The sequence below is a fragment of the Coffea arabica genome, chromosome 6e (assembly GCF_036785885.1).
Source record: "Coffea arabica cultivar ET-39 chromosome 6e, Coffea Arabica ET-39 HiFi, whole genome shotgun sequence".
Lineage (NCBI taxonomy): Eukaryota > Viridiplantae > Streptophyta > Magnoliopsida > Gentianales > Rubiaceae > Coffea > Coffea arabica.
Window position 1 is genome coordinate 4,374,549 of NC_092321.1, and position 27,630 is coordinate 4,402,178.

Here is a 27,630-nt window from a genome sequence, read left to right on the forward strand (position 1 = left end):
GCAACAATTAGGCTACATCGTAGTAAAAAGTACAATTCAGACTTGGAATCCATTTCTAATCTAGAATTCTGAATCACTAGCTAGCTCATAAAACATCCGCATTCTAAATTTTCTTTTTCTTACGAGGCATATCTACAAATAGAATTTCCAAGTTAACCATTTAAATGGGAAGGAGATGCAACAATAAGAAATGATACAATCTGAATCAAGCACCACCTGTTCAATTGCATCGCAAGAACTTTTCGTGATCGATCGGTGCGAACTAATAGGAAAAGAAGTAATGAAGTCGCTGGAACTTTTTTTTTTTTTTTTGAAAAAAAAAGAAAGAAAAAAGAAAAAGAGGGAGTAGCAGCATATCAGGGCAAATAAAGCATGGGAGGTACAAGGTAGGTATTGAGGGTGGAATCAAATGCTTTACGAACTTCGATATGACAATAATGAGTTCTACCAATTAATGTACAATTTTGTCCTCCACAATTTCGGGAAACATATATACATATATAGGGGACATGGTGTACAGAAACTGAGGAGCTAATCCTACACTAGAAACACCAAAATACCCGTACAAGAACTACAGTACAAAAACAACAGCCATATCCCCACAATGGATGTACATGATAATAAAAAACCACCGACAATATCAAGTATACATACTTGGAGCCGACGAAGGCAGCCAACGCTTGATGAATCTCGTTTTCTCAACAAATTCACGGTACAGCTATCTAGCTGTCCTGAGTCCACCATCTACCTGCAAATAAAATCTTAATGAGCTCGTACTTAATGGAGATTACTTACAAGTTTAGGGTTATAGAGAGATGCGCACCTAGAGAATACCCGAGCTTGATACTCTTATTGAGCTGCAGTTGACTCGGTGCTGGCGGAGCTTTTCTTTCCTCGGACCAATACCGGCAAACCACCGTGGAAAGTGGCCGTAAGTCCAGGAGAGAAGCGCGGGCTTTGATGGGCTTCAGCTAAAACGATGTGAAAGTCTCGCAGCAATGAAATTGCTACACTCTTGAGCTCCACAAGTGCCATATCTTTCCCCAGACAGACCCTTAGTCCAGCTTGAAACACCGGATACTTGAAAGGGTTTTCTTGGAAGAAGACGCCATCTCTCAACCACCTCTCGGGCTTGAATTCTAAGCAATCGGAACCCCAGATATTTTCCATCCGCCCCATCGCGTAAGGATGATAAGTAACTCGTGTTCCCTTCTTAACAGCGGTTCCATCAGGGAAGATGTCATCCTCCAGGCAAAATTTTGAATCGAATTGTACGGGTGGGTACAGTCTCATACTCTCAAAGATTGCAGCATGCAAATACTGAAGCTCTCTTAGTTGTTCCAAGCTGGTGAGCTTTTCTTTAGGCCCCACGACTCGATCAGCCTCCCGTTGAATAGCAGCCTCGACTTCCGGGTGGTTAGCCACAAGCCAGAAGAAGCTTGTCAAAGTCGAGGCAACTGTGTCGCGACCTGCTAGGAGGAAGCTTATTATAATATCTCTTAAGTAGGTTTCATCAGTGACGCTGCCCATAAATCGAGAGAGAAGATCTTTGTGTTCGGAAAAACCTAATTTTCGGCGTTGCCTTATGACTTCTTTAGCTAGTAGGTTGATCATCTGGATGGCTTTCCGGAGTTCCTTCTCGCTGCCTATATTCAGCATCCTTTTGACCTTCCAAGTAACTGGTGCAGCGGTCATGGCCCTTTCCGCCGACAATCTGGATGCTAGGTCAAAACAGACAGCAAACTCTGAAAGCGGCAGGGATATTTCTAGACACCTGGGGTCCAACCCAAACGATACTCTGCAAATACAATCGAATGAAAATCTGCGGAAAACGTCTTGAAAATCAAGAACGCGATCTTCTTTACCCGCTGCGAAGGAGGAGAAAAGAGGAATAAGGCGATTTTCGATCTCGTGTTGGACAACATCGAAGGCGTAAGATCTCATGGAGATTCGACACAGCTCAAGACTGGCCATTTTCCTCTGGAATTTCCATAAGTCACCGTCAACGTTAAATATGCCCCGGCCGAGAAAGTCCCCTAGGATGGTCGAAAAAGGTTTGCCTTTGGGATAATTCTCAAACCTGGTTTTGAGTATGTACTCAACATTTTCGGGATTAGCAGTGATTATGTTGCCGAGTACGTGTACGTGAATAGTTTGAGAAGGCGAATCCTGGAGGAGATAAGTGTACCAATCGCACAAGTTTTTGAATTTGACTGACCAACTGGAGCTAACATAAGCTTGGCAAATCACACACTTGCACCAAACTCTTGGCCTCATAACAAAATACTTCAGGATAAGAAATACAAAAGCCATCGCCAAAGAGAAGACAAGGAAACAGAAAGCTTGAAACTTAGGCACGATAAAGCACGAAAATTGGGTAGACTCCATGGATGGGTGATTTTTTTATGAAGATAAAGAGGGTGCGGGCAATGGAAGGCCAATAAGAGTAGCTAGCATGGACTAAGGAGAAAGAGACCAATATGTATTATTTTGAAAGAGTTACATATATAATGAACCAACAGTTGAACAAGGAAATACAAAACCAGGTTCCACTGTTCTTCGTTATCTTTAGGTAGGAAACAAAATTATATCTGCAAAAAAAAAAAAGAAAAAAAGAAAGGTGAGAGCACGGATAACGCATGGGCTAAAGGAAAAAATCAGTTTGATGACGCATCCTTCTGCACCATCCAACCAAACAGTATATAAGACTATATCTAAGCTAAGCTAATGCAATATATAGTTTGTACACATTCCAACACGTGCTCATATTCTTTCATTTGTACCCACTCAATGGGTATAATATTGGGCTCGGCAGCGTGGCGACTCATGGGAGCATGTTGTCATGTTTATGGGTGTTCACTGAATTATTTTTCCCTTTGAGAAACTGCAACTAACGCCATTTTGCCTCTTTCCAGCTAGTGTGGTCGAATCATATGACTTCATAATGGCTGGCTTTGGTCTTGCTCCCCACAACAATGCAAATTTTCTGAAGTTATTCAATTCATAAAAATGAGGACCAAAAAAAAAAAAAGTATGTAAGTGCAAAGGATACAAACTATTAATATGTGATTCAGAAAACAGAATCCCTTTCTGAAGTTCTCAAAAAACTAATCTTGTACCATGTTATATAAGTAAATTCTGAATTATGGTAAGTTAATGGATTCTAAGTCATACATTCAAGATTTGAATCTGGGTAAGCTAATTTATTTGTACGATTATTTGATGCAACGAATCTTTTAAAATCCCACTTTCTGTTCCGTTGTATGATCTATTTTTTATTATATTGCTATTTTTCCTTCATAAACATTATATTTTAATTCTTTTTTGTTTCCTTAAATTTCAATAACTATTAAATGAGTAATATGCAAAATTTAACAGACTCAAAAAATCAAAATACACAAAAAAAAAATGAGATTTTTTGTGAATGTTGTCCTTTATTTTGTGATTTTCTATTAAAAATTATTTTTTTGAGATTGTTGTATTTATTTTTTACTGTATTAATAGTTATTCGACAGTAAATAAAAAAGAATTAAAATATGATGTTTATGAAGATTTAAAATGTGTGACAGAAGATTTATCTGAAAAGAATAAAGAATTAAGCAGAATAGCCTTAGACAGACACAAAAGTTCTTGAGACTCTAGTGGAGCAAACATGTACCAGTACCTTCTCTATTGAGAGATTAACTGTGATCTGTTTTAGCTTCTATACCTCTTCTTTCGCCATAATTATCGCTTGGTGGGCAGCTTTCAGATGAATCTTCTTGGGATGCGACCTTGCAACGGTAAGTCTATGTCCATGGGATGGGATATATATATATATATACACACACAGTGTGTATGTACATGTGTAGTGTTTTGACAAAAGGGAGTGGTATATAATATATCGTCAACCATGCAATCACAAGGTGAGGCCACTCGTCATTGGTGCCATATCTGATTGAAGCAAATTGGATAAGCCATAATTCCATGCATGGAGTAAACTTTTTCAGAAAGCAACCGATTTCCGGTTATGCAGTATGTACGCTAATTACATCTCAACTGTTAAATGTGGTAACCGGAACGGAGAAACTGACGCGGGGCGATAGCAATTTCAGAAGGTCCAAACTGGTGTTCTTCCATGGCGACAAATTAATCAGAATTTTTGGGCACCCCGTAATTATCCACATTCATGTTTTTGGCCTTTAAGGTGACACTCCCACATCCTATACGGGTTAGGTTACATGGCTGTTATTCACAGACAAGACTTTAGATGAAGCTCGACAAGTTTGGTTAAGTATGGTATCCGGCTTAATTTCATTGGAGAGTTGAGGCCAGAGCAGTCCCGTCAGGTGATGTTATGTTTCACGAGCAAGTAAACCCGGCCAATTATTAAATCGGCGGATCACGAGATTAGTTTCGCTACCTGACATAAACGATTTAAGTAAAATGATGATTGCTTGCTAATTGCTATGTATAGTATATGACGCCTATAGAAAATGTACATGCATGTTCTTGCCACCTTCACTTCACCCATTCAAATTGATTAATGCCAAACGCAGGTGCCTTCAACTTCATAGCGGCGGCATCTGCTATAATTTTCACAAAAATAAAAGGGCGGAATCTTTCTATTTTATGTTTTCTTAATAATTTTTAACCATTAAAATTTTGTATCATACATCAACTTGAGAAGGAAACAGGCTGAAGTGCGTTCTGGACAAATTAGACAGCTCTTTCAAATTGACTGTACTTTCTTTAAACGGAAGCAACATGACATGTGCATATATATGAAACGACCTGTGATTTCTTTTCTAATGGTACCACGTTTCAATTAAGCCAGCAGCAAGTTTGCAAATTATTTAAGATTTCTTTTTAGTTTATTTTTTCTAATAGACACCATTCTAGGGTTTGAAAGCCCACCTGGATTGTTATTTTTACGAATTTTTTTTTTAAAAAATATTATAACAATTTGATGTATGCAATTGCAAGATAAAAAAAATGATTGAAAAATATGTTTACAGGAAACGAAATTTTATTATATTTTTTGTAAAAAAAAATTACAATCCAGAAAGGAGTTGTAACGAATAAAACGTCCTCACGGAAAGGAAAGCGGAGAATTATTGACGGGAGGAGCTATAAGTCATTGAAAGAGTTATTCGACGGTTAAAGAGAGAGCAATTAGCTTTGTTGTCAGTTTCTGTTGAAAGAAAAATGATATTAGGGATTAATTACTGAGTTTGACTAGCTCGTGAATTGCTAAACAATCGATCTCTTCGGATACCCAAGGGAACGAACAATGCCAAGCAGTCTTGTACGAAAACAATTATATTAATGGAACACAAATAGCAAAGAAAGAGAAACACGGGACGGGAATAAGTTTAACCCATAATGGCAAGACGCATCCATTAGGATCATCCTCCTCATACTGACGTGGCGCAATAAGAGTAAAATATATATAAGCATTAGAATTGCGAGCAAAATAATAATATAGTCTTTAAAGATTCCTAACACATGTAACCGGGCCCACCCATTAAAGTATAAAAGGAAATATTTGCTCTTTCTCTTTAATACTTAGAATATGACAACGGCACACAATTTAATTGATTTGACGCTTCATCTATAATTAGTAAATTATGAAATTTTTTTTTAAAAAAAATATATATTGAAACATACTACTCCTACCTTCACCTTCTTTTTTATTTTTTATTTTTTATTTTGGGTTTCTTGTGGTTGAGCAACGATTTGCAGATCGCAGTATTTAATTGTAACAGATTTAAGACTTTAATTTGAGCTTTCCAGTTTGTACGAGACTACTTTTCCAATCAACAAAAACAAAAAAATTCCACGTCGATCGCAGGCATCGATTTTCTCATACACACTGAATTTATTATTATTATTTTTTTAGTGCCTTGAAATCCTGAAGATAGAATTTGTAATTACATTTATCGAGATCCAAAAGGACGACCGAGACAGCATAAAGCATTTGTAAATTGATAATAAAAAAAAAAACAAGAAAATTTGTCCATGCACATGTGATCCATTTGTCAGTCGTCTTTAATTCCCGAGAATGCACGGGCAATATAAGCTTTGGGATTGGACGAAAATTCCGCACGGTGAGTTAGGAAAGTGACAAAAGTAATCTGTTTACTTAGAGGCCAGAATAAAATTACTCCATGTCTTTTTTTCCCCTGTTTGCTTCCAAGGAGCAACTCCAATGGCCGTCTAATGAACATTACAATGATGCGTGTAAATGCTGGTGAAAAAGAGGAGATAGTGAGTCCCTTTGTGCAACGGATAAATTTGGTTAAACATAGATAACGGTTAAAATTTTATGGTGCAAGTTAACGTTCAAATTTTTTTTCAGCAGTCATTTTTTGATTCTCTCTATTAGGGGTGTTTTGCGAATCGAGTCGATCGCGAGCGGCTCGAATACGAGCTCGACTCGTGCTCGTCAATATCGAGCTCGAGCTAATTAAGTCGATCTCGAACTCGAGCTCAAACTCAAAAACATTAAACTCGTTGGCTTGCGAGCTCAATTATATATATTTTTTTATTTTTTATTTTTTATTTTTTATTTTAATAGTAAAATTACATATATATCCCTAATATTTTATTATTTGTTGAAAAAATTATTGTTTTATTCATTTTTTTTTTAAAAAATTATTTTTTATTTTTTAAAAATAAAATAATAATTATTTTTTTTTTATTTTTTAAGCTCGACTCGAATTTGACTCGAGCTCGAGCTTGATATTTTGAGCTCGTCGAGCTCGAGCTCGAGTTCGAGCTTCACAAAATTAACTCGAGCTCGGCTCGATTAGCCAAAACTCGACTCGAGCTCGGCTCGTTTGCACCCGTCTCTATATAAACATACAAGACACCTTTTTTTCTTTTTTTCCTATTTCACTATCTTTCTTTATTATTTCTCTTAATCTCTCACTAATTTTTCTCAACCTCTTTGCACAATTTTCTAAAATTTCAATATTTTGTAATTATGGATGATAATTTTAGTAGTTTTTGAAATATGTTAAATGTTCCAAATATAGAAAATTCATTCTCCTCACAAAATCAAAACCACCAAAATTACCCAAATTTCAGAAAATAACAATTTATTATTTTTTGAGAGACAGAAAAAGATATATTTTCAAACTCAGAAATTAATAATAATATTTTTTAGAAAATAAAAAAATTATTTTTAAAAAATTACTGTATTCATTTACAGGATATAAGTTGTACATTGTTAAAATAAATATTTGATTTAATTATGAACTCGTACTATTATACTATATGGAGTGTAATTCATTACGAATGAAAATATATTGAAATATCAACGTAGCACGTGAATTACACGCACTATGAATGCCCCAAGAATCCATGCTTACGTAGGACAAAGAAACGGGCTCCTGCTGATTGATACACGTCGCACCGTCAATTACCCAAATGAACAGTAAAAATAGGAATATGTTATATATGTACGCTGATCAACCAAGAGAGAAAAGCGACACTCATGACATGATTGTCTTTCCCACTAACTCCTCCTCTATCTTAATCATCCATGATGGATGTCTCAACTTTACAGAGTGTTCTTAACCATAGATTTTTCTTCTGAACGAGGTCATGTTTTTATCTTTTGAGTCGCTATTACTACCGTGATACTGCTACATTCGGAAGATGGAAAGATTCGTTCTTTTTAGTTTCTTATAAAGCATGAATCGCAATGGTTGCTAATGGTTTTAAGGAAAATGAAAAGGAAGATATATACACGAACGAGTTATTCTTAACCACTCAAAATTTATTAGCAAAATTTATAATTTCAGTTTACAGTTTATTTTAGAGCAAATTATCCAGGTAATCGTTAAATTTTCTGAATAGTCAAATTTGCCTATTCAGCTATTAATAGTATGTTTTTATCTGCTAAAACATTAAAAGTGTAAATTTTCGGACCATTTCGTTTAATTTTAGATCTAATCATTAATAACATGTCTCATGAGTCATACGGACCCTTAGATCTGGTAGAGAATTTACAGTGGAATCAAATGAAATGATCCAAAATTTACACTTTTAATACTTTAATAGATAAAAATATACTATTAATAATTAAATGACTAAATCTTAAATATTAAAAAAGTTTAGCGACTACCTAAATAATTTGTTCATTTATTTTAATGTTTTTTTGTTGGTGTGCACTCTCGTATCCTAGAATGGCATTGTATTAATAAATCACGTTCTTACTAGCGAGGAAAAAAAATAAAAAAAAAGTAAGAGGAGACAAGTGGTAATATTTTCTTCCATCTTATTCGGCAGTCAGAAAAGAAATGGAAAATACTTTCCAAGTGCATTAAAAAACTTTTTTTTTTCCAACATTACATCAGCTTACTACCCTTTTTTTTTTTTTCCACAATGGGGAGAAAATTTTTATAATTGTGGCATCTCTTGGAATATTCCATTATCCTTTCTATTATTGCATAAAGAAATCCCAATTATTGGTTTTTAATTTTTCTTTCCACATCACAACTCACAATTAATCTGTAGGTATTATTCCATTTCCTAAGCACCATACCATAAGATGAATTACTACCTGGAAATATGATTGGTCGAATGTGCTTAACGGTAGGCCAGCAGAGAGATCCACTGTTTGCTTACCGTTTCCAGAAGAAAAGGTTTTTTTTCTGGTTAATCAAGATTAGAATTAACCACATTGATGCGATCAAATACAAAGGATTTACAACTAAATCATATTACAATTAACTCTCAAATAATGGATAAACGCTAATCCACAAGTCGACTGGAAGAGAAGGGCACCTCGACTCATTACCGTTAATTTTTGATGCAATGCAATTGGTGCTGCTGTAGTTTCTCCAAGTTCTAATGGTATATTAAATTATCAAACGCAGAACATATAAATATAATGAAATTTTTACCAAAATCATTTATTTATGGAACAAAAACCGGAGCCCCGCACTTGCTCCAACCCGCTCCCCGTTCCAAGGTTTTATGGAGGAGTGAATCTTCTAGCCACATAAATTCAACATAACGTTATGGGATACGTCAATCTTTCATAACGGCTGGTCTGCCATATCTACAGAAGATATTAAAATGGCATCCATCCTATAAGGTATCTTAAAAAAACGCACCCTGTCCCGCACTAAAAGATCGATCACTACTAAAAACGGCAGCGTATGTCCCACGATGATAAAATTGAAGCAGGAGACCAATCCAGAATAATCAACCCCCCCAGTTGGTCCGTTCAGTCAATGCCTTTTCTGCTACTGCGCGTTGAAAACTCGTTTTAATCAACCTTCCCAAAATGGAGTAACTGTTTTACAGGATAACAAACTGACATCACTTCTGAATTGAAAGCGTACTTGAAAGCAGCACGCTTCTTTCACAGAAGGCGGAAGAAGTGTCGCGCTATTTACGATGAGGGGAGCGATAAAGTGGCATTATTATCAATGGCGTTTATCAAATCATAAGCTACCAGAAGTATCTAAGAAATCTTCTTTGTTTATTGTATATAGTGATGATATGCATCAGAACCGATCATTGCATAAAAAATGCATCCATTCGACCTACCACTTTCCCAGAAATCTATTGGCTAATGTAATAATCACTTGTGTTAAACAATACATGAGGGGCTACTGACTATCCACAGAAGCAAACGCCAAAACAGGAGTTTAAAGAGGCCGGCAAATGACGCAGCATTCAACGAGAGGACAAAGCAGGTTTCAGGTAGAAGATGTCGATCCAAAGTATCTGCTCAGCCGAAATAGACGCACGAATTATGTGTACCGTACGTTAACCTCCACACCAGCAACAACATAACATTATTCATTCAACTACTGACTTCACGTCATCTATTGTAGTTCATTCTTTTTTTTTTTTTTTTTTAAAAGCGTGTCTATCAGTACGAAAGAATTCATTAGCATATAATGAGAGAAGTTCAGGATGAGACAAATAAGTGTGTATCAACATCGGATCCTCCTCTACCATCCAAGAAATCAGATAAGATATGCCGTTCCACACCCACAATCCAAATGGCTCAACACTTTTAATATTTAATACATCTACTGATTGCCACCACCCTCTATAAACAGGCATGAAATCATGAAGAGCTCTAAATATAGAAAATTAGGTGTATGAGTGGTCGTGACTCGTAAACCCTAACTTCATGACACCATTTTTCAAAGGAAGATCGTATGATGGACGTTTTAGATCCTACGGCACCCAAATATTTCCACGAAGTTCAAAGTCTCTGGCTGATTTGTGTCTTAAAACATGCTATGGTTCCTAAAATCATCATGACAGATCTGAAAAGTAACCACTCAAGTACAGCAACGAACTTAAATATGTCATCAACGAAATGAAAATCACACCTCTACATCCTTATCCATCCTAATGGAAGACAAAAAAATCATAAACAAGCTTTCGGTTCGTTTATACTCATGAATTTTGATGAATGAATTCCTTGAAAACAGATACTCTTTAATGCTGGTGAATTATGCTTTACTGAAAAAAGAAAGAAACAACCACCAAGAAGAAAGATCTGTATCTTCTTGGACAGATATGAACAAAACATAATAGTAATAGACACACACTGGTAAAGTGAAATATTCACAGGTAAGTAGGATGTCTGTAAGAGCAAACTACATAAATAAAATTTTTTTTTTTTTGAAAGGAAACTTCATATGCTGGGCATGTTTTCTAATCCATTATGTAAATCATTAAGTCTTGTGGTTAGCTCACAAAACCTCTTTGAAACAAGCAAGACAAGTTTTTCTGCTGTGAAAATTGCTCTTTTGTTTTAACCAAAGGCTTTTCTTTTGAAGTTAGTGATCAGAAATATGATTCTCTCGAAAGTTCTCATCAAATGCTCTAAGACAAGACATAGAAAGACACATGCTGAAGTACAAAATAAACAGGCAACTTTAGTTATTCATTTATTTGCATTGCATCGCGTGCAATAATATCTTCTATCTATGATTTATCATCAACAGCAGTCCCATTTTCTGACTTCAACAAACATGTCCTCAAGGGAGAAATATTAGTAAGTTACTTTTTACAGGTTTGAAAGATAGGACATAATTTTCAAATCATCTGAATACAGGACATGGATTTTTGACCTGAAAAACTTTCTTCCAATCAACAGTTAATAATTATACACACATCATGCCTTCAACGGTTGTTTCGAGCTTAGTTTTAATTGTTGATTGTAGTCCGAATTAACTGGAAGTATAATGTAGAACTCATGAAGCAAAGTTTTATATCAGAGCAACACTAAATGGAGTCGCAGACTACATTGCTTTAGTTCCACTATTATGTGCAACACTAACTGCTCAATTTTAGCTTTTACATATTGGTTGAAAGGGGATTCTAATCTATGGAATGAGCCTAACAATGAACAAAAGCTACAATTTAGACAAGGAAATATCTTAAAAAGTTAAAATTATGGAGAATCATCGAAAAACAGTTGACCAAGAAGTCTGTATGTACCTTGATAATCATAAAGACAGTGTATTTTTCACCAAAGTCTACTCATCCACCTCTAGCCACATATACTTAATAAAAGAACGTTAGATGCCTGTATCATATAGAGTACCTCTGAAGATAACTTAAGGGCTATATATTTCCAAGAGTCAAGAAACAATCTCTAATATTTATCCAGGCTAGCAAGAGAATACATGCACTTTTGGCAAAGTCTTTCCAACTGGCAGACAAGGCACTTCTCGAAGGTACTTAAGAATTACTATAAGATTAAAAACTTGTAGAATTTCAAAAGGTCCAAAAAAGATGCTTCCCATATTGGATCATTAAAAAATCTCTACACTTTACAGTTCAAGAGGTGAAACGCCAACCAAGGAGTTAATTAAGCTCAAAGCACAAGTACACTAGATCCATAAACTTTTCATGTGCAGACAACGACAGTTTTTTTAACACTCAATCAAGTAGTTCAGAAAGTGGACACAAGTACTTACAAAAATATGTTTATATGTCTGTTTGCGTATTAAATAAGTATATAAATACATGACATTGCTTCTTATGCTTCCAATTTTCAAAGAATGACAGGTGGTAGTAATTTTGACTTGGCAACTGTATTTCATAGGTGGACAAAGATGTCCCTATTTAGGAATGGATGATGCTTCAATCAAAGACAACTACCCATAATGTGAACTAGAGTATATTTCTCTGCCTTGACACAAAAAATTGATGCTTCAATAAGATTCTTTAGACCTAACTGAAACAATCAAGATCTCTAATGAAACCAACAAAAATAGTCTTTCTAAAACAATTGAAACGGTTCTCTGCAGTGTAGCGGCTAGTCACGAAAAGAGAGCAGTATAGACCAAAGTAAGGATAAGTATAAGCTACATGTAATGAACCAAGAAACAAAGAAATGGGCAAGGCCTTGTGTTTGCTATTCAGAAAATGCAGATTAGTGCACAAATCAGAAACCAAAACACACGTGAGGCCAACCATATGTCTAGATAATCTTCATTGATAGTCATCTATTAAATGCAAGTTGATATATAATTTTCCTCAAACAAAATGTGCTATAACTCAGACACGAAAATTCTTACCTGCCAAGGAAAGAGAAAATAAAGGTTGGATTCAACCAAGTAAACAAGAAACAATATTGCATGTTGCAAACAACTTGCACAGGGAAAGAGCTAGACCTGCCTTGTGAAAAATCAAAGGGTTTCTTGCCTTAGTGTACCTTGCTTCCTTGACAAACACAATTACACCAAGGAAAGAACTAAAGAAGAGATGAAACAAAGTGAAAAGGATGAGATTTTATTCAAGATCATGTGGGCAACAATAAAGTAGAGTACAGAATTATGGTAAAACGCAATATGAATAGAGTGTACCTCAATCAAGCTTGCTTTATATCAGAATATTGTACTAGAAACAGCATCAGTTTCTGTGTGCATGCAGTAATGAGAACTATTAGCGAGCATAAATAATGATATTAATCTCTACAATTGGCGTATCATTCTGCAGTCTTCTGGAAGCTCAATATGACAAAACAAAGAGTTTAACATAAGAAAATGCCAAAACAATATAACAAGGTTTGCTACTTAATATGCCCATCCCCTGCCAGAATATGCTTTTGAATTGCGGTATCTAGTTTAAGGTAATTAAGAACGTAATAGAACAATAGACACTGAATCTTGCTTCTTCATTTCTTAGCTAAGTAAGCACATGGAAATGTGCACTTGGCAGATAAAGCTAAAAAAAAAAAAACAACTTAGAAGGACTTCAAGATTTTAATAGTTAAGTTGCAAGATAAGCTAAAATGCACAAACTAGTTGCTGTATTCTTAAAGATAAGAAAATGCAATCCTCGACACGCTGCATACAAGAAATGTGAACGATTGATAACTTATGGCAGTGGCATGTACACTAATTACTGACTTCAAAACTTTTAAGCTTTTGATCCTCACTAACAAGCTATGAAGTGTAATCAAGAAAAACGTAGTTTTCAATAAGATTTCAGGCATTGACCCGTAACATGAAATGTCCAGTATTTAAGGGCACTCATGTTCCCCTAAACATTCAAAACTTACAGAAAAGTGCAATTTTGCTTCTTAGATTTACAGCCAATAAATAAAGATAAAAACAAAATGGTTATCCACACATTCAAATAGCAAGAATCCAAAATACAAAAGCATAGAGACACATAGATCCACCTGAACAAGCACAAAAAATTGGAAAGAAAGGAAAAACTAACAGTAAGACTCTCCATGGGGGCAGCTGCATAGGCGTCATTGCCATATTTCTCCTTAATTCAGTACAAAATGTGAATAAACTAAACTCTAATGGAAACATTAAAATAGCAAATTAATTATTCTACGCTTGAGATAAATCTAAATACAATAAATCTGAATTAAAATAGCCCATTTAAGATAAATCTGAATTGTAGCTCAGATAGATCGTAATTGCTGTTTCAAACCCTTTCAATGAAGAAATACAATTTTTCATGGATAGTTTTTAGTGTACCAGGTATATATCGAAAGCTTGAAAACAGAATTAGCAAAAGAGACTCCAACATTTGTAAATGGTGCATTCTTTTTTTTTTTTTCCCAGGAAAATAAAACTCATTTTATTTATGAATATAAGAAAACATATCTAACAACTAGAATTTACCACTCAGTAATAAACAAGCTACAATAGCTAAAACACAGGCTATTCCAGCAAATCAGATCTAACTATACAAATTCTGCAGACAAATTTAACAAATCTCTCTCATTAATCAAATAATTCCAGCTCAACAACTTCAGATGCCATTTTCAAATTGTTTATACATACGTATAAAAGATAAAAACAAATAAACTAAAAAAAAACACAGTAAAACTAATACACCAGGACGTTGTACATAAAAAAAAAAAAAAAAAAACCCGAAGATCGCGGTTTCCTGAGTACTTTGAACAAAATGTTTAATACTTGAAAGAAAGATATCAGAATACATTTAGCCCATTAATGTGTACAAAATATAATGGCTAATATCAAGAATTATAGGAATGATTGAGTGCGGAATACTTTGTAGTACGAGTATGGGCAGAATATTTTGAGTGCAGAATTATGACTTTGTAATCGAGAAGAAGTTGACAATAATGCTAGTTTAACATTAATGGTGATGAAAATTGAAAACCAAACCTTGCCCTTGACTCCTTGTCTCTTCGGAAACCAATCTGTTCCTCTCCCAGTCCCACTGCAAGCGAATGAAGCAGAGAGTGGCGCTTCTTTCAAGTTGTTCTGCTTCTGCGAAATAAAACAGTAGACACTCACGAGTGGCAAGTACGTTTTCGGCCTTCGGGGTCCATCAAGGCAACGTCCGTCCGTGCTTTGTGTTTCAGGAAGAGAGAACACAAACAAATAAGTAATAAATAAAACAAATTATTTGGTGTTTTTTTTTTTTTTTTGTTTTTAACAAATGAAGTATAATGGTTTAATTCTTTGTGTATCTTGACAATTGCAAGCTTGGATGTGTACACGTAATCTTGATCCATAATCAGATTTTTTTTTTTTGTTGTTGTCTTTTTGCATATTTGATTGCATTCAAGGTTGTTTGGGGGATAAATTGGGTTGTAGTATGGACAGAGAATGTAATTGAAAGGTTTTAAAATTCAATTCCAACCACTTATACTTTAAAAAGAATTTTTAAAAAAAGGCCATTTGGATTTAAAAAAAAAAAAAATCCTTTAGGTTCATTGTTTAAACTTACTCCATAGATAGATAGATGATATCAAAATATTAAGTGAGAGCTTCAGCTTATGACACGTAAGTCCAATGTCTAGTTCGTTTTTTATTGTACTTTTTTTTCTGGATAGAAAAATATAAAAAATTGCAAGATTTTTTTTTCCTTTGCCTTTTAAATCTTTTCCCATTTGAAATAGGCTAAGAAATTACATATTAATATTTACCGGTAAGTCTTGGTTTGAGATGTCAACATCGACTACTGGGAAGGAGAAACAAAAAACTAAAAAAAAAAAGTCTTTGCTTTAACACACATTTTTAAAGGGGTAATTAAAATTTTAATCCCCTAACTATTGATTCAATTCCAATCTGATTTCTTATATACCTGAGAGAACATAAAATTTCCCCCGCCGCCTTATAAATTATTTATTCCTCTTCGCTACCTACCAATATCCTAGTTTGTATTCAAATGTCATGAATATTGTTTGTTTGGGATTTTTTTTTTGTTTCGTAATTTTATTCCTGTGGTTTTTTTTTTAAAAAAAAAAAATCTGTCAAATTAATTGATCTCGAGGTACTACCATATGATTGGTTATTGGGCCTTCTGAGTCCGACACTGAAAGTTGGTGTTAACTTGACATCAGGCCTGGCACCAATAACCACTTGACGGGCCTCTTTCTTTTGGAATACTTGAATGCTCCTTCATTTAGTACACCTGGAAACCATTAACTATTAAAAAAAATTTTAAAAACCAGGCTTACGAGAGATAGCGTGTCGTTACCCGCTTGTATTCGAGACTTTGATTTTTATTCATATAGTCTCCTTGTCCTTTATAGTTGGTAGTTGGGTTATTATCACTTTATCCCCTTAAACTATATCATTATTATCAATTTACCTCCTAATATTATATTTTAGTCACACTACTATCAGTTTTACCCCTTAATGTTATATTTTGTGACAGTCATACCAACTTTATCACTACTATCAATTTATTCCCTAATGTTATATTTTAGTCACATCAAACGTTAAGAGGGTAAAGTAATAATAATCTTTTATAGTTTTATTGTGATTGCAAATTTGAGTGATTTATATAGTTTTTTTAAAATTAATCTTCATCACATTGACAGTGTATATATTGTCGTGTTCAGATGAATGCCACATATATTGATTTGAATTTCAAATCAAAATTTTACTTATGTAACATTCATCTAACCATCTATATCTATATGTATTACAGAAGGGGTTTTTAGCAGAAACCCTCTCAATGGTTTCCAAACTTCTCATTCTTTTTTCTAGATTTTTGTATTTATTTTAATACATAAAAAGTAGTGAGTTAAAACCAACCTTATCACCAATCAAATTTAAAATTTAAAACATTCTCACTATCTACTTCATAAACCGTTTTTAGTTTGTTATTTATATTTGAAATCCTTTTTACTCCTTAATTAAAGACAAATACTCATTTGTATGCTATTTTAATACAATGTTACATTTTTATAATTAAGAAATATTTGTCACCACACTAACCCTATAACCACCCCTACAAATGAGCTTTGCAAATTACAATCACGTTTCAAAAAAATCACAAATGTGCAACTAAATGTAAAGTTGAGGGGGTAAAGTGCAGCTAAATGTAAAGTTAAGGAATTTACTATATTTAACCCAAAAAAAAATCCCAAAAACGGAACAAGTAGTGGGTTATAGATTTTTGTATTTATTTTAATACATAAAAAGTAATGGGTTATAACCAACTCTATCACCAGTCAAATTTAAAATTTAAAACTTTTCCATAATTTACTTCATAAACCATTTATAATTTGTTATTTATATTTTAAATTCTTTTTACTCCTTAATTAAAGACAAATGTTCTTTCACATGCTATTTTAATACAATTTTAATTCAAAACCATACAACATGATCAAGAAACAGCAGAACCAATTAGGACTAAATTTTGACCCAAAAAAAAAAATTAGGCATAGATACCACTGGCACGTTACCGTAACTTGCAATGCCAATTAGGACTATTTAGTGTGTTTTTTTTTGTTTTTACAAGGAGTTAAGATACTGTAAAACTTATTTAGACAAACTTTGTCTCATCGGTGATTTGAGTATCAAGTTATTCAATATAATACAAATCCTATAATATCAGTCTCCTACAAAAAATAATATTTTACTAGCATGTGGTATTTGCATACGAAATTTCAGAGGTAAATCAAATGCTTTTACTTATACTCTATATAATTTGAATAGTTTTTTAGCGAATATGATCATACTATGCAAGACCATCACTTTGTACAATTGGAGTTAGCAAATTGTATATCAATCACAATTTAGATTTTGCTCGATGCCTGCACAGTTGGTGAGTTCCATCAGTAACACTACATCAAACTTTTAATGTTATTTTATACTCTTATTAACATGTATTTCAAAAAATTGTAAGTTTGAAAATGATACATGTGCTCGAAAGTTAGTTACGTGGTTGAGGTCAAGCAATTTTACAACATCACAGGCATTGTTGATAGCAAATTCAAAGAGAATATGGATATTCGAATATACAATCATGCATACGGTAAACTTACTCTATTTAATTTAATTACTGTACACATTTTTTAAATTTATAATCCTAACCTATATTTTCTTTCATTCTTATTAGGTTAAATTTTTTCGAATACTTGCTTACATTTAGAGTATTAACATAGAAAACATGTTCTATGAGCTATGCAAAAATTGTGGACAATTATGTGAAGGTCATTTTTCAAAAATAGTGTGTATGCATTGTAATGACGTGGTCGACACTGTTGTTAGGTAATTAATTTCATGTACCTTTAATTTCAACAAATTTTTCTGTATTGTATATAATATTTTATTTGTCAAACAGGTATAATGTTAATATACAAATTAAAGATTCCAGTGGTAAGATGCATCTTAATCTACAGGACAGACATGCACGATTCGTATTTGGTTGTGATGTTTCTTATCTTAGAGAATTACAAAGGAAGGTAGAATTTCTTGATATATATTCATTTTTTATAATGCTATTTATAAACTATGTAAAAAAAATACACTAATTTTGAATTTTGCACATACTTAATTCTCAGGACAATGGTGATAGATTGTTTAACCAACGAATCAATTCATGCAAAGATCGTGCATTTTCATTTGTAGTACACATTCCACAAAATTCAACAGAATTAATTAAATCACCAATTTTGGCTTTCGTACTAAAAGATGATTGGTGTGAAGAGTGTTTGCACCTTCGTGCAAGATTATCAAATCGAATGCATAATATTTGTAAGTATTTCATTTTAACAACATTTAATTACATTTATTGTTATTCATATATCATTCATTTTCTAGTATAAATTTCTATTATTTTTTCAGGATCTATCTTCCGAAAAAAGGTAATTTTTGAATAATATATACATTCTATCATATTTCAAACTATTGTTAGACAGATATTATATTTTAATTGTGTTAGTATAATTTTTTAACCTTTTTTAATTGACCCTTTTATTTTCATTTTTTCAATAATATCAATACCGTGCGTAGTACGGGTATTCACACTAGTGATAGTGTATGTATTGTCAGTATACATAAAATTTACTCTTTTTTTTAAGAAAAAAATATGTACTCGTTATCACCTAATCCCACTCCCACCAGCATATATAGGAACATGAAAAGCAAGATATAAGTGCTCCATTAGGCATTAAAACAAAAAAGCAAAAGGTAGACAGGAGGCCATTCTTTCTGAATTTGGGAGAGTAAAATCGTAGCATGAAATATGCTCCACGTAATAATTTGGGCAAGTTTTGTGCAATTTTGGTTTTCTACGTGTTCTTTGGGTTTCTCGGTTTGATCAGTTGTAGCTTGAGCATGACTCTCAACAACAATAAACAATTTTTACAAGCCACTGCAAGGACACGTACATTTTTTTGTAAGCACGATGACACATACAAAATCCAAATGAAATTTTTTGTTCTCTCCTTATTTATTGCATTAAATTGATCGTCCAAGAATATGCAGACCAACAAATTTTCAGTGCTAGAAAAGGTACAATTTCCAAAATTAGAAAAGAAGTGGTAACTAGTGACCGAAAAGGAAAAAGAAACGAAGGAAAAAAGTCACACCACAACATTTCATGACTAATGACTAAAAAGTGGTAGCTAGCAAATTTGCTGAAGAGAAGGTTTCAAAGCCATAGATACAGCATGCCACCCTGCCTGTGTTGGGTGCACCCCATCCCAGAAGAATGCAGACTTTGCATCGTTGCACACCGTGTACATTTTCCGTCCTTTATCGTCCACGCTTCCACACGAATATGCAGTGCTTAGTCCCATACACCAAGGCTTCAGAGGAGTTTCAAACTTCAAAGTTCCTGCAGTAATCGACAAGCAGCAGCAGCATGACTTGAATCAATTAATTGCTACATCTCATCAGATGAACATTTGAGTAAAAATGAAGTTGTGAGATTACCTGATACATCTCCTTTGTTCTCTAGTAAGGTTGTGAAGGTGGTATAAAGATCAAGAACGTGGTACGCAGAATCCCTACTCTCGTTATTCAATTTTGACACAGCTTGGTTCAATAGTAGATTGTGAAAATTGACGGCTGTGTTCTGCGTGACGTTGCATTGTTGGAATGACGAGAGAACTGTGCTTCGAGGGAGACAGCCAAGGGGCTCCAAAGCTGCCACAGCTATCCTCCTGGCTCCCAATCCATGAAGGCGTTTCAAGTTCACGGCAAGCTGGGAAATCAAGCTTGCAGTGAAGGCAGGCAAACCCTGTACGTTTAAGGGAGGATACATTAGTTCAAACACTAAATTATTGTCCTACCACTCGATCAAATTGGAAAGTAAGAATCAGAACTACAAGCCAGGGACAATTCCTTTACGCGAGTTCGTGTTTCCTGAAACTCCATTCTAACTTTTTATATTATGTGAAGGAAAGTGGAGTATGAAAACAGTATTAAGAGTTCTCATTCTAACTGACTGCCAACTTTTGGACGACAAGTCCCTTAAATTAAATAATACTACAACTAGAGTAACATGGTGAGAAATGAAATGAAATATACAATAGAAACAATTTACCCTCCCGGCCGTAGTTTTATATTCTTTCTTTCTATTTTGTATGTTTTTTTGCCTTGTAATGTACTCCAGAAAACCTCAATGAATTTAAAAGAGATAGATACTCAATAAAGTAGGCAGATGGTAAGTTCACCTGGGCAGTGCCACCTTTGGCATTGTAAGCACCATAATCATTGCCAGCAACAGTGACCAGAAACAAAGATGAGTCCAAGTCAGTTTTGTTATAAACTAAATCCTTGAGAAGTTTCTCAAAGAAATCAATCTGAGTGGTCATGTTAGGCTCCAAAACCAAAGTGTCAAAGACGCCAGTCCCTCCATAAGCAAAGTTCACTCCATACCGCAACCGGTTTCCTGCATACTTGATCCATCTATACGCTACTGGGGACTTCATTCCGTAGAATTTAGCTGTTCACATCAATTTCGTTTACAAAAAAGGTCAATTTGCCTGTCATGCAAATTTATCCTACCTAATCTAGTTATGCTAAGAGGAAGTGAAAATAACATGCACAGTCAGTTCCTTCTTTTACTTTCCCCTTCGTTTGATAGTAGTAATTAAATATAGGAGAAATGGTATTTATACACCGCTTTAGTTTTTTCATTCCACATCTTTAGAGTAAAAGTAGTTTGCTAAGAATAAAAAAAGTGAAAATGGTGTTCAAGATTAAAAAAAAAGGCAGCGCAAATATCATTTCCCTAAATCTTTACTAGCTTATGATTGAACCACCACTAGAATCGCAAGTAAAGCATTACATATTTCACTTGGTGCATGACACCATTACTTGAAGTTCATTTAGATATCAGTGCCAAAGTTAGGGTACCGCGCTAATAAACTAGATGTCTTTTATCTCTTAGTCGTTACGCTATGTAAGTTGGGTTTGGCTAACGTTAGAATAGTTTTAAGTGTTAATCTTTTTAGGTAAGAATGAAATTAATTAAAAAAAAAAATCTAAATGTAAGGAAGCAATAATTGTGAATGTATGTATTCAAGTAGTAAATTAAATGCGATCTAGGCGTTTTAACAAAAACACAATTTGAAAAACAAATGTCGTGCAAAATGATATATATTACACCGCAAGCAAGCATGGAAAGGGATGAAGATTTGGATTTTATAGCGAAAGGGTGATTTGGTTGGACAATCATGCATGTGGGAAAAGGCTAATCAAGATTAGGACAGATTTGGACGAGTCATTGAAGCACTAAAATTGATTAGTGTTATTTTATGAGCATAAGCATCCTAGGTGTCTCGCTTCCTAGCTCCCTAACAACAAAAAACAAATTATATCCACAACAAATGAAAATGCGCCAAACACGACTAGACGGGCAGATAAACCTGCCAGATTTTAACGAGAAAGAGAGAAAATAGAAAATTATGGCCATAATGGATTTTTTTTCCCCCTTATCTTCGAAAGTAATAAGATCATGTGAGAAAGTAAAGGTGAGATAGTGAGATAAAGAAAGATGGGAGATACTAGGCTGACAAAAGGGAAAAGACAGGAGTCAACAATGCAATATTTACAGACACAAAAGAAGAAAACATTAGACAATCTGATAACCTCTTGTTCAATAATGAAGGAAAGAAAGGAAAGCAAGATAGGGACGGGGGAGGGGGGGCAGGGCTGAGGGCACCACCAGTCAGTTGTCACAACCAACCCACTATGGTGATCACTTAGTAGTACAAATGTGATGCAAAAAGTAAGCTTGCAGTTGTTTATGCTCCAAAAAAGAGAAAGCGAAAGATAAAGTGCGGCAGAATGATGACAGAGCCCATTCCAGACCATGCTATGGTACAACAGTAAAATACTCCATGATAATAATAATTCTCGAGCCAGGCAAAGGAAACATAAACCATGAGCACTTGAGCGGTAAAAAGAGAAAGAGAAAAGGCAGAAGCTGAAGCGTTACCAACGTAATCAGTAAGGACACGACCATCCGAGAAGCGGCCAGCGGGCTTCCCTGGAAAAGTGATTCCATATGGTTCCTTCCACGAACTTCCTACAGACTTTTGAATATTTCCAGTGTCGGCGTACGAGTCTCCGAACACAAATAGCTTTGTGGGTCGGAAACCATATCGCTGCTTCTTGTGGTGGTGGTGACGGCGATCATGATGAGGTGATGAAGCATGGACACCGGCATTCCCTGAGGAAGAAAGAAAAAAAAAAGGTGGTGTTCATCCATGATAGCTCGTAAAATTACAGAGAGAAAATTCAAACACCTGCATTAATTATCGTTTCTCAGGCCTAGTTACATCGTGTAAAATTAACATGGCACGGAAACCATGCATGGAGAGCATGAAATGATGAGCATATTACTAGTACAAGTTAATTATCAAGAAGGCTGCTACTAGTGGGATTTTGGATACAGCAAAGAGCTGACACTAAATTGGAGATTCTAAAGCTATTTATTGCAAATTAACCAAGGATATGATATGGGGAGAGGGAAATATGATAGTACTATAATCGTATTTTGTACCGCGTACCTGCGGCAAGAATTGAGAAAAGGAAGAAAAAAGAGCAGAGGAGCAACTTCGGGAGGCCCATCCTCAGATTCAGAAAGATTGAATAGGCGGTCCTGATAACGCAAGGGGCGACAGGGGTACGCTTAGTTTAGAGATGAGAATTGGAATAAATCGCAATTGGAAGTTTGAACTGCGATTGTGCTTTCGGGTCCTTTAAATACAACTGATGAAATGGAGAAACACACCACGCGAGAAGAGGAGAATGAGCCAGCAATGAGGGAGTGAAGATTTGAACAACTCTCATGGTCAATATGGCCCGATATTGGGGTCCACTGCAGTGTCTTGTCAAAAAAATTTTTTTTTTTTTTTTGTTGTGTTCTTCGTTTTTTCACCCCGATTCTGTACTGGGAAAATGGACCACGGTGCAGATTTGACCTATAGCTTGTTGGGTAGAAATCTTTGCCGTCCGGTGAATGATATTAACGTAATGGTGAATTGAAGTCGGGATAATGCTTTGAAAATAACCTCTCTATTCTCTTTTTAAAAAATTTTTGTTTTGAACGGATAACTTGTCTGTTCAAGTAACAACAACATTTTGGGTCAACCTTCTCCAATTAGTCTACATCTGGAAGGTGATTTTCGCTTTTTTTAATGTTGTTTGTGTGCATGTGATTTTGCTTCTGTTCAGACTATTAAAGAGGTAGTCGGAACGTTTAAGAATGTAGAATGTGAGAAGAGGTTCGAAATTTTTTTGCTGCAGGTGCCGTATACTGCTGATAAAATCAGGCGTCTTCTGTATTATACCTTCAAGAATACCAGTTGAGGCCAACAATATTCTATTCCAGAGGAGGAGACGATGACCAATGGACTAGGAAAGGTTCAAAGTAGAAGAAGAGGTGAAAATTTAAATAAATAAAAAAAAGGGATGGCCATCAGACTCTTTGATTAATTTTGCCTTTGACCCAAAGGAAGAAAGACAAAATAGAAACAATCAGCACATTTTTTTTTTTTTGGTTTTTTTGGTCGGAGGCCAAGAGCGTGAATTATTAGTCGAGTAATTGTTTTTGGGTTGTAATGTTAAGGCGATTAATGAAGCGTTTGATCAAACTAAAATTTGAAAATTGAAGTCTGAAATTTGAATCATTAAATTGTTGAATTCTTAAGTAATAAATTTGATACATTTAATTGTATATGATATATAAATAGTTTATCATTCATTTTTTGGAAGCAAATTTTATTTAGAAAATTCAGTGCCACTTAATTAACTCAAATGCTTAATTTTGAGTTATCAAACGTATCTAAACAACCTATTAAGATATGAATTCATGAACCCATTAAATTTAATCGCTAAATGGGATTATCAAACATGACCTAAAAGGAAAGAAAAATGGAGAAGATTCAGTGGCCCAGTGCAATTAAACAATTCAGCAAGACAGGTCTCCAATCCGAGTCAAATGCAGGGGGCGGGCTGCCTGGAGAAACAACTTCCTTCAAATACTGATAATCAATTCCGAACGTATTTCTGGTAATTTACAACGAAACGATGGAGGAGGTCTCTAATCCAAAAGCCTGAAATGGCACCCTTCGAAAGTTTAAATCTCCTGTTTTTCTTGGCAAGCTTCAACACATACCACTTGTACGGTTTTAAGTAAAATCTGCTATATTTTGGTGTGAAGACAGTCGTATGTAAAAACACGTGGTTGTTTCTTTAAGGCCTTGTTTGCCAAAAAAGGTTTTGGCCCAATTTGTTTGCTACAAATTTTTTAACAATTATAACTACAGTAATTTCAAAAAATTTCTCAAAAATTTTAAATCATACACTTCAAAATATCCAACAAAAAATTTCTACAACTTCTACTACAGTAAGTTACAGTAAAATTTTAGACAAACAACTAAAAAACCCACTTATCAAACAAGGCTAAATTTGTTTCATAATAATTAACTCTTCTCCCTATTACTCGTTCCAAATTCGTACCTTTGTCCATCTTAATTGTGCATAGAAGCATAAGAAAGAATAAGAAATTATTTAAAAGTATTTTTTTATTTTGGGTGATAAATTCAAGAAGAACAACAAATATTAGTCTTTGCATGCATGTGAGAAATTTCGTGCGTTAAAAGGCGCTCGTCTGGAAGCATATACCGGCGTACTAATGAAATTCCCAACGATCCCAACTGCGAATTATAAGCTGAGAAGCAGGGGGAAAGTTGCAGAGGCTTATTTGTTAGGGCTTTAAAGAAGGTAGTGTATGCCCAGTTCTTAGTTTTAGGCCCACTCGATCACTGGCGAATATTTTGCCACTTTGGACACATTGGGCCCAGCAGAGATTAGAGAGAGCGGGAGATGGTCCTGGGCTCGTAGCACCTACCTTTGATTTTGATTTTGATTTTCAAACCCTCATCCTACCTTTTAAGCATTTTGGGTGTGGATTGTAGAAGAAACAACTTACCATGTTGACAAGTAGTACTAGATGGTTAAGAATACAAGTAGACATCACCTAATTGTGCAGCATATCATATGAGTTTGACCTTTTGCTTATTAATTGAAGCGCGTATAATTCATCGAAACATTGATATAGTTTTCCCTTCTTAAATGTTGTTGTTGGACGAAGTTCGTACTCATTTTTCGTAGCCATTTTGTTGACAATATTAATGAACTCAAGCCAGTTGTTATAGTGGCTCCATACTTTGTTATAATCCCCCCCCCCCCTTTTTTTTTATAGTAGTGTAAGCGAAAGAAGAGCTCGTTACTCTGTCTCACTATGTCTATTGATCCTTCATTTTACTGCAAAAGCTTGATGGACAATACCGTAAAACACAGTACAAGTTTGAACCTATTCTCGAGAAATTATGGCTTCCCGCGAGAAAGAAGCAAAAAGTTGAAAATGACGAAATAGTAACATCCAATTGCATATTTCATCATAGAAACTAGCAAGACAAGCTGCCACAGGCCGTGGTTCACGCACAATCAAAATAATGTATTGCCTGAAAAAGAAAAACAGAGGAGGGAGGGCCATGGGGCTATTGGCATTGAACCTCAACATCCGGTTCAACAAAACAGAAGAGCAACAAACATACGAGCTTAAGAATAAATTAAAAGGAGAAACATCTACATATTTGTGAAAGGGGTGATCTTGATGACTAACCCAGGGAAAACATCATCTGGATCATGAATATGGGGATTCTGCTCAACGATGTAAGGATCCCCACATTTTTCACTGATAGTATGCAGAGTCTCTCCTTCGCGTACCACATAAATCTCATCACACGGCTGTTCAAGTAGTAATGAGGATAATATTTGCTGCTTCTGCTGTTGCACTTCAAACTCCTCCTCAGTTGATTCACAGCAGCTTAACACCAACATTAAAGCCAGGAACAAGGCACAGTACCAGGACACCGTCTCTGCTAGAGCTGTCGATGGATGGATGCGGCCTGACATGTTATGTTTTAAACTCAACTCTTCCTCGAATTCGTAGCGATGATTGTTCCCTCTCTCTCTCTCTCTCTCTCTCTCTCTATAGCAAGTATGTGCATGCACATGTACCAAAAAATTGTCTCACTTGGAGGAGAGTATTTGCAGGACTCTTAGTATCGAGGATTAGGAGGAGTTAATGTTGTTGTTGCGAAGTAAGCTAAAGAGATGATGATGTTTGATTTGGCATGGTGGTCGTTTTGGAGTACAAGTGCAGGTCATTGGAGTGGTTAAGCAGCAGTGTTCCTGCTGGAGGGAGAGGATTGAGACGGGTTCGTTTCTTGGGGGGTGGTAGGTAACTGTCTCAAGTGAAGAAATATTGGAACGTATAAAATGAGGGAGGGAAAGTTGGTTTAACTGCTTTATTAAATGGTAGTGAAGACTTGAGATATCTCTTGACCATAGTTGATAAAGCAATCATTCAACATTTTTTACTTGCTCTCAAGTCTCAACCAACCTTTTTTTAGGTTTGTTTCCGTGACTAGTACTACATATGGAGTAGCAGTATATGCCCCAATCTTTACTCCTACAAGGCTATAACCCATTTGCTTTGAATGTCAATTGTGGGCATATTTCGATGGAGTTGTAAAGAAGGATGAAGAGCCATTCAACGCATTACCTGCAACAATTAGCCATAGCTTCTGTGTTTACAGATATCAGTAAACTGTTTATATCAGATTCTCTGTGTGCGCGCAGGAAATATTAAAACTGTCAAATACTTATGTAATTAAGGAACGTAAAACATTTTTTTTTGTTGGATTAATCTTATATACACTATCACTATTAGATATATGACACATGCGCAAAATTTGAATTTGAAATTTAAAATTTAAAATTTACTCAAGTGTCATCCATCCAATCATGATAGTATATACACTCACAGTGTATATAAAATTTACTCTTTTTTTTTTTTATGTAGGAAGAACCACACGGGTGCATGACTTGCAAAACCGGTTTCTTGATAATTATGAGAACGAGGACTGATCAGGATTGGATGCCAAAAGAGTGAAGGAAATGTTGCCCCTAATTTCAACTTTTTGTTGCGGGAATTACAAGTTAGAAAATTAGAGGGGTCAAGTCATTATATACTCATTAGTAGAATAGAAGGAGGGGGGGGGGGGTGTGTGTGTGAGAGAGAGAGAGAGAGATAAGAGTCCTTTAACGATGCGTTTTGGTAGCAGGCCAGCTTAGTTAGTATAGTGAGATGGGAGTAGTAGTTGGTCATTCGCAGGTCAATAATCAATTTTCAGTTTCACCCAACAAAAGCAGTGAGCAGGTGATTGGGTTTTTCTTTGGTTGGAGGGGGGGTTTGGGGGGGAGTCCTGAATTTGATTTGTTAGTTGACGTTTATGAATTAGAATTGAGGTGTGGGGGACAATGTTCGTCCTCCTTTAAACGCCAAGAATTGGCAATCAAGTCTATAATAGAGTATTTAATAAGTACTGCTCTGGCAACGGAA

The 27,630-nt window shown here is 35.0% G+C and overlaps 3 protein-coding genes and 1 long non-coding RNA gene across 4 annotated transcripts; all 4 read right to left on the bottom strand.

Moving 5' to 3' along the window:
• Positions 1-393: 393 nt before the first annotated feature.
• LOC113695406 (cytochrome P450 94C1-like) lies at positions 394-2,505 on the bottom strand. Its single transcript, XM_027214493.2, has 2 exons — positions 824-2,505; positions 394-748 (listed from the first exon to the last, which is right to left on the bottom strand). The coding sequence occupies exon 1, from the start codon at positions 2,386-2,388 to the stop codon at positions 850-852; it is 1,539 nt and encodes a 512-aa protein (XP_027070294.1). The 5' UTR covers positions 2,389-2,505; the 3' UTR covers positions 394-748; positions 824-849.
• Positions 2,506-9,459: 6,954 nt separating this feature from the next.
• LOC113694856 (uncharacterized) lies at positions 9,460-14,802 on the bottom strand. Its single transcript, XR_003449492.2, has 3 exons — positions 14,625-14,802; positions 12,837-12,889; positions 9,460-12,724 (listed from the first exon to the last, which is right to left on the bottom strand). It is a non-coding gene; the product is annotated as an uncharacterized lncRNA (long non-coding RNA).
• Positions 14,803-19,122: 4,320 nt separating this feature from the next.
• On the bottom strand, positions 19,123-22,960 carry LOC113694590 (GDSL esterase/lipase At5g03610). The gene is made up of 5 exons (XM_027213435.2): positions 22,724-22,960; positions 22,150-22,383; positions 20,381-20,652; positions 19,638-19,944; positions 19,123-19,539 (listed from the first exon to the last, which is right to left on the bottom strand). Exons 1-5 carry the CDS (start codon positions 22,782-22,784, stop codon positions 19,328-19,330), a joined length of 1,086 nt encoding a protein of 361 aa, XP_027069236.1. The 5' UTR covers positions 22,785-22,960; the 3' UTR covers positions 19,123-19,327.
• Positions 22,961-25,808: 2,848 nt separating this feature from the next.
• Positions 25,809-26,138, bottom strand: LOC113697466 (uncharacterized). Its single transcript, XM_027217098.2, has one exon. It carries the CDS (start codon positions 26,136-26,138, stop codon positions 25,809-25,811), a length of 330 nt encoding a protein of 109 aa, XP_027072899.1.
• Positions 26,139-27,630: the final 1,492 nt, after the last annotated feature.

Excerpts from the sequence above, each read along its gene's own strand:
- LOC113695406 (XM_027214493.2), bottom strand. The coding sequence starts at position 2,388 with ATGGAGTCTACCCAATTTTCGTGCTTTATCGTGCCTAAGTTTCAAGCT.
- LOC113694590 (XM_027213435.2), bottom strand. The coding sequence starts at position 22,784 with ATGGGCCTCCCGAAGTTGCTCCTCTGCTCTTTTTTCTTCCTTTTCTCA. Across the intron at positions 20,653-22,149 it reads TGTCCTTACTGATTACGTTG|CTAAATTCTACGGAATGAAG; the intron begins GTAACGCTTCAG and ends TGATGTGAACAG. Across the intron at positions 19,945-20,380 it reads CCAAAGGTGGCACTGCCCAG|GGTTTGCCTGCCTTCACTGC; the intron begins GTGAACTTACCA and ends TTAAACGTACAG.
- LOC113697466 (XM_027217098.2), bottom strand. The coding sequence starts at position 26,138 with ATGTCAGGCCGCATCCATCCATCGACAGCTCTAGCAGAGACGGTGTCC.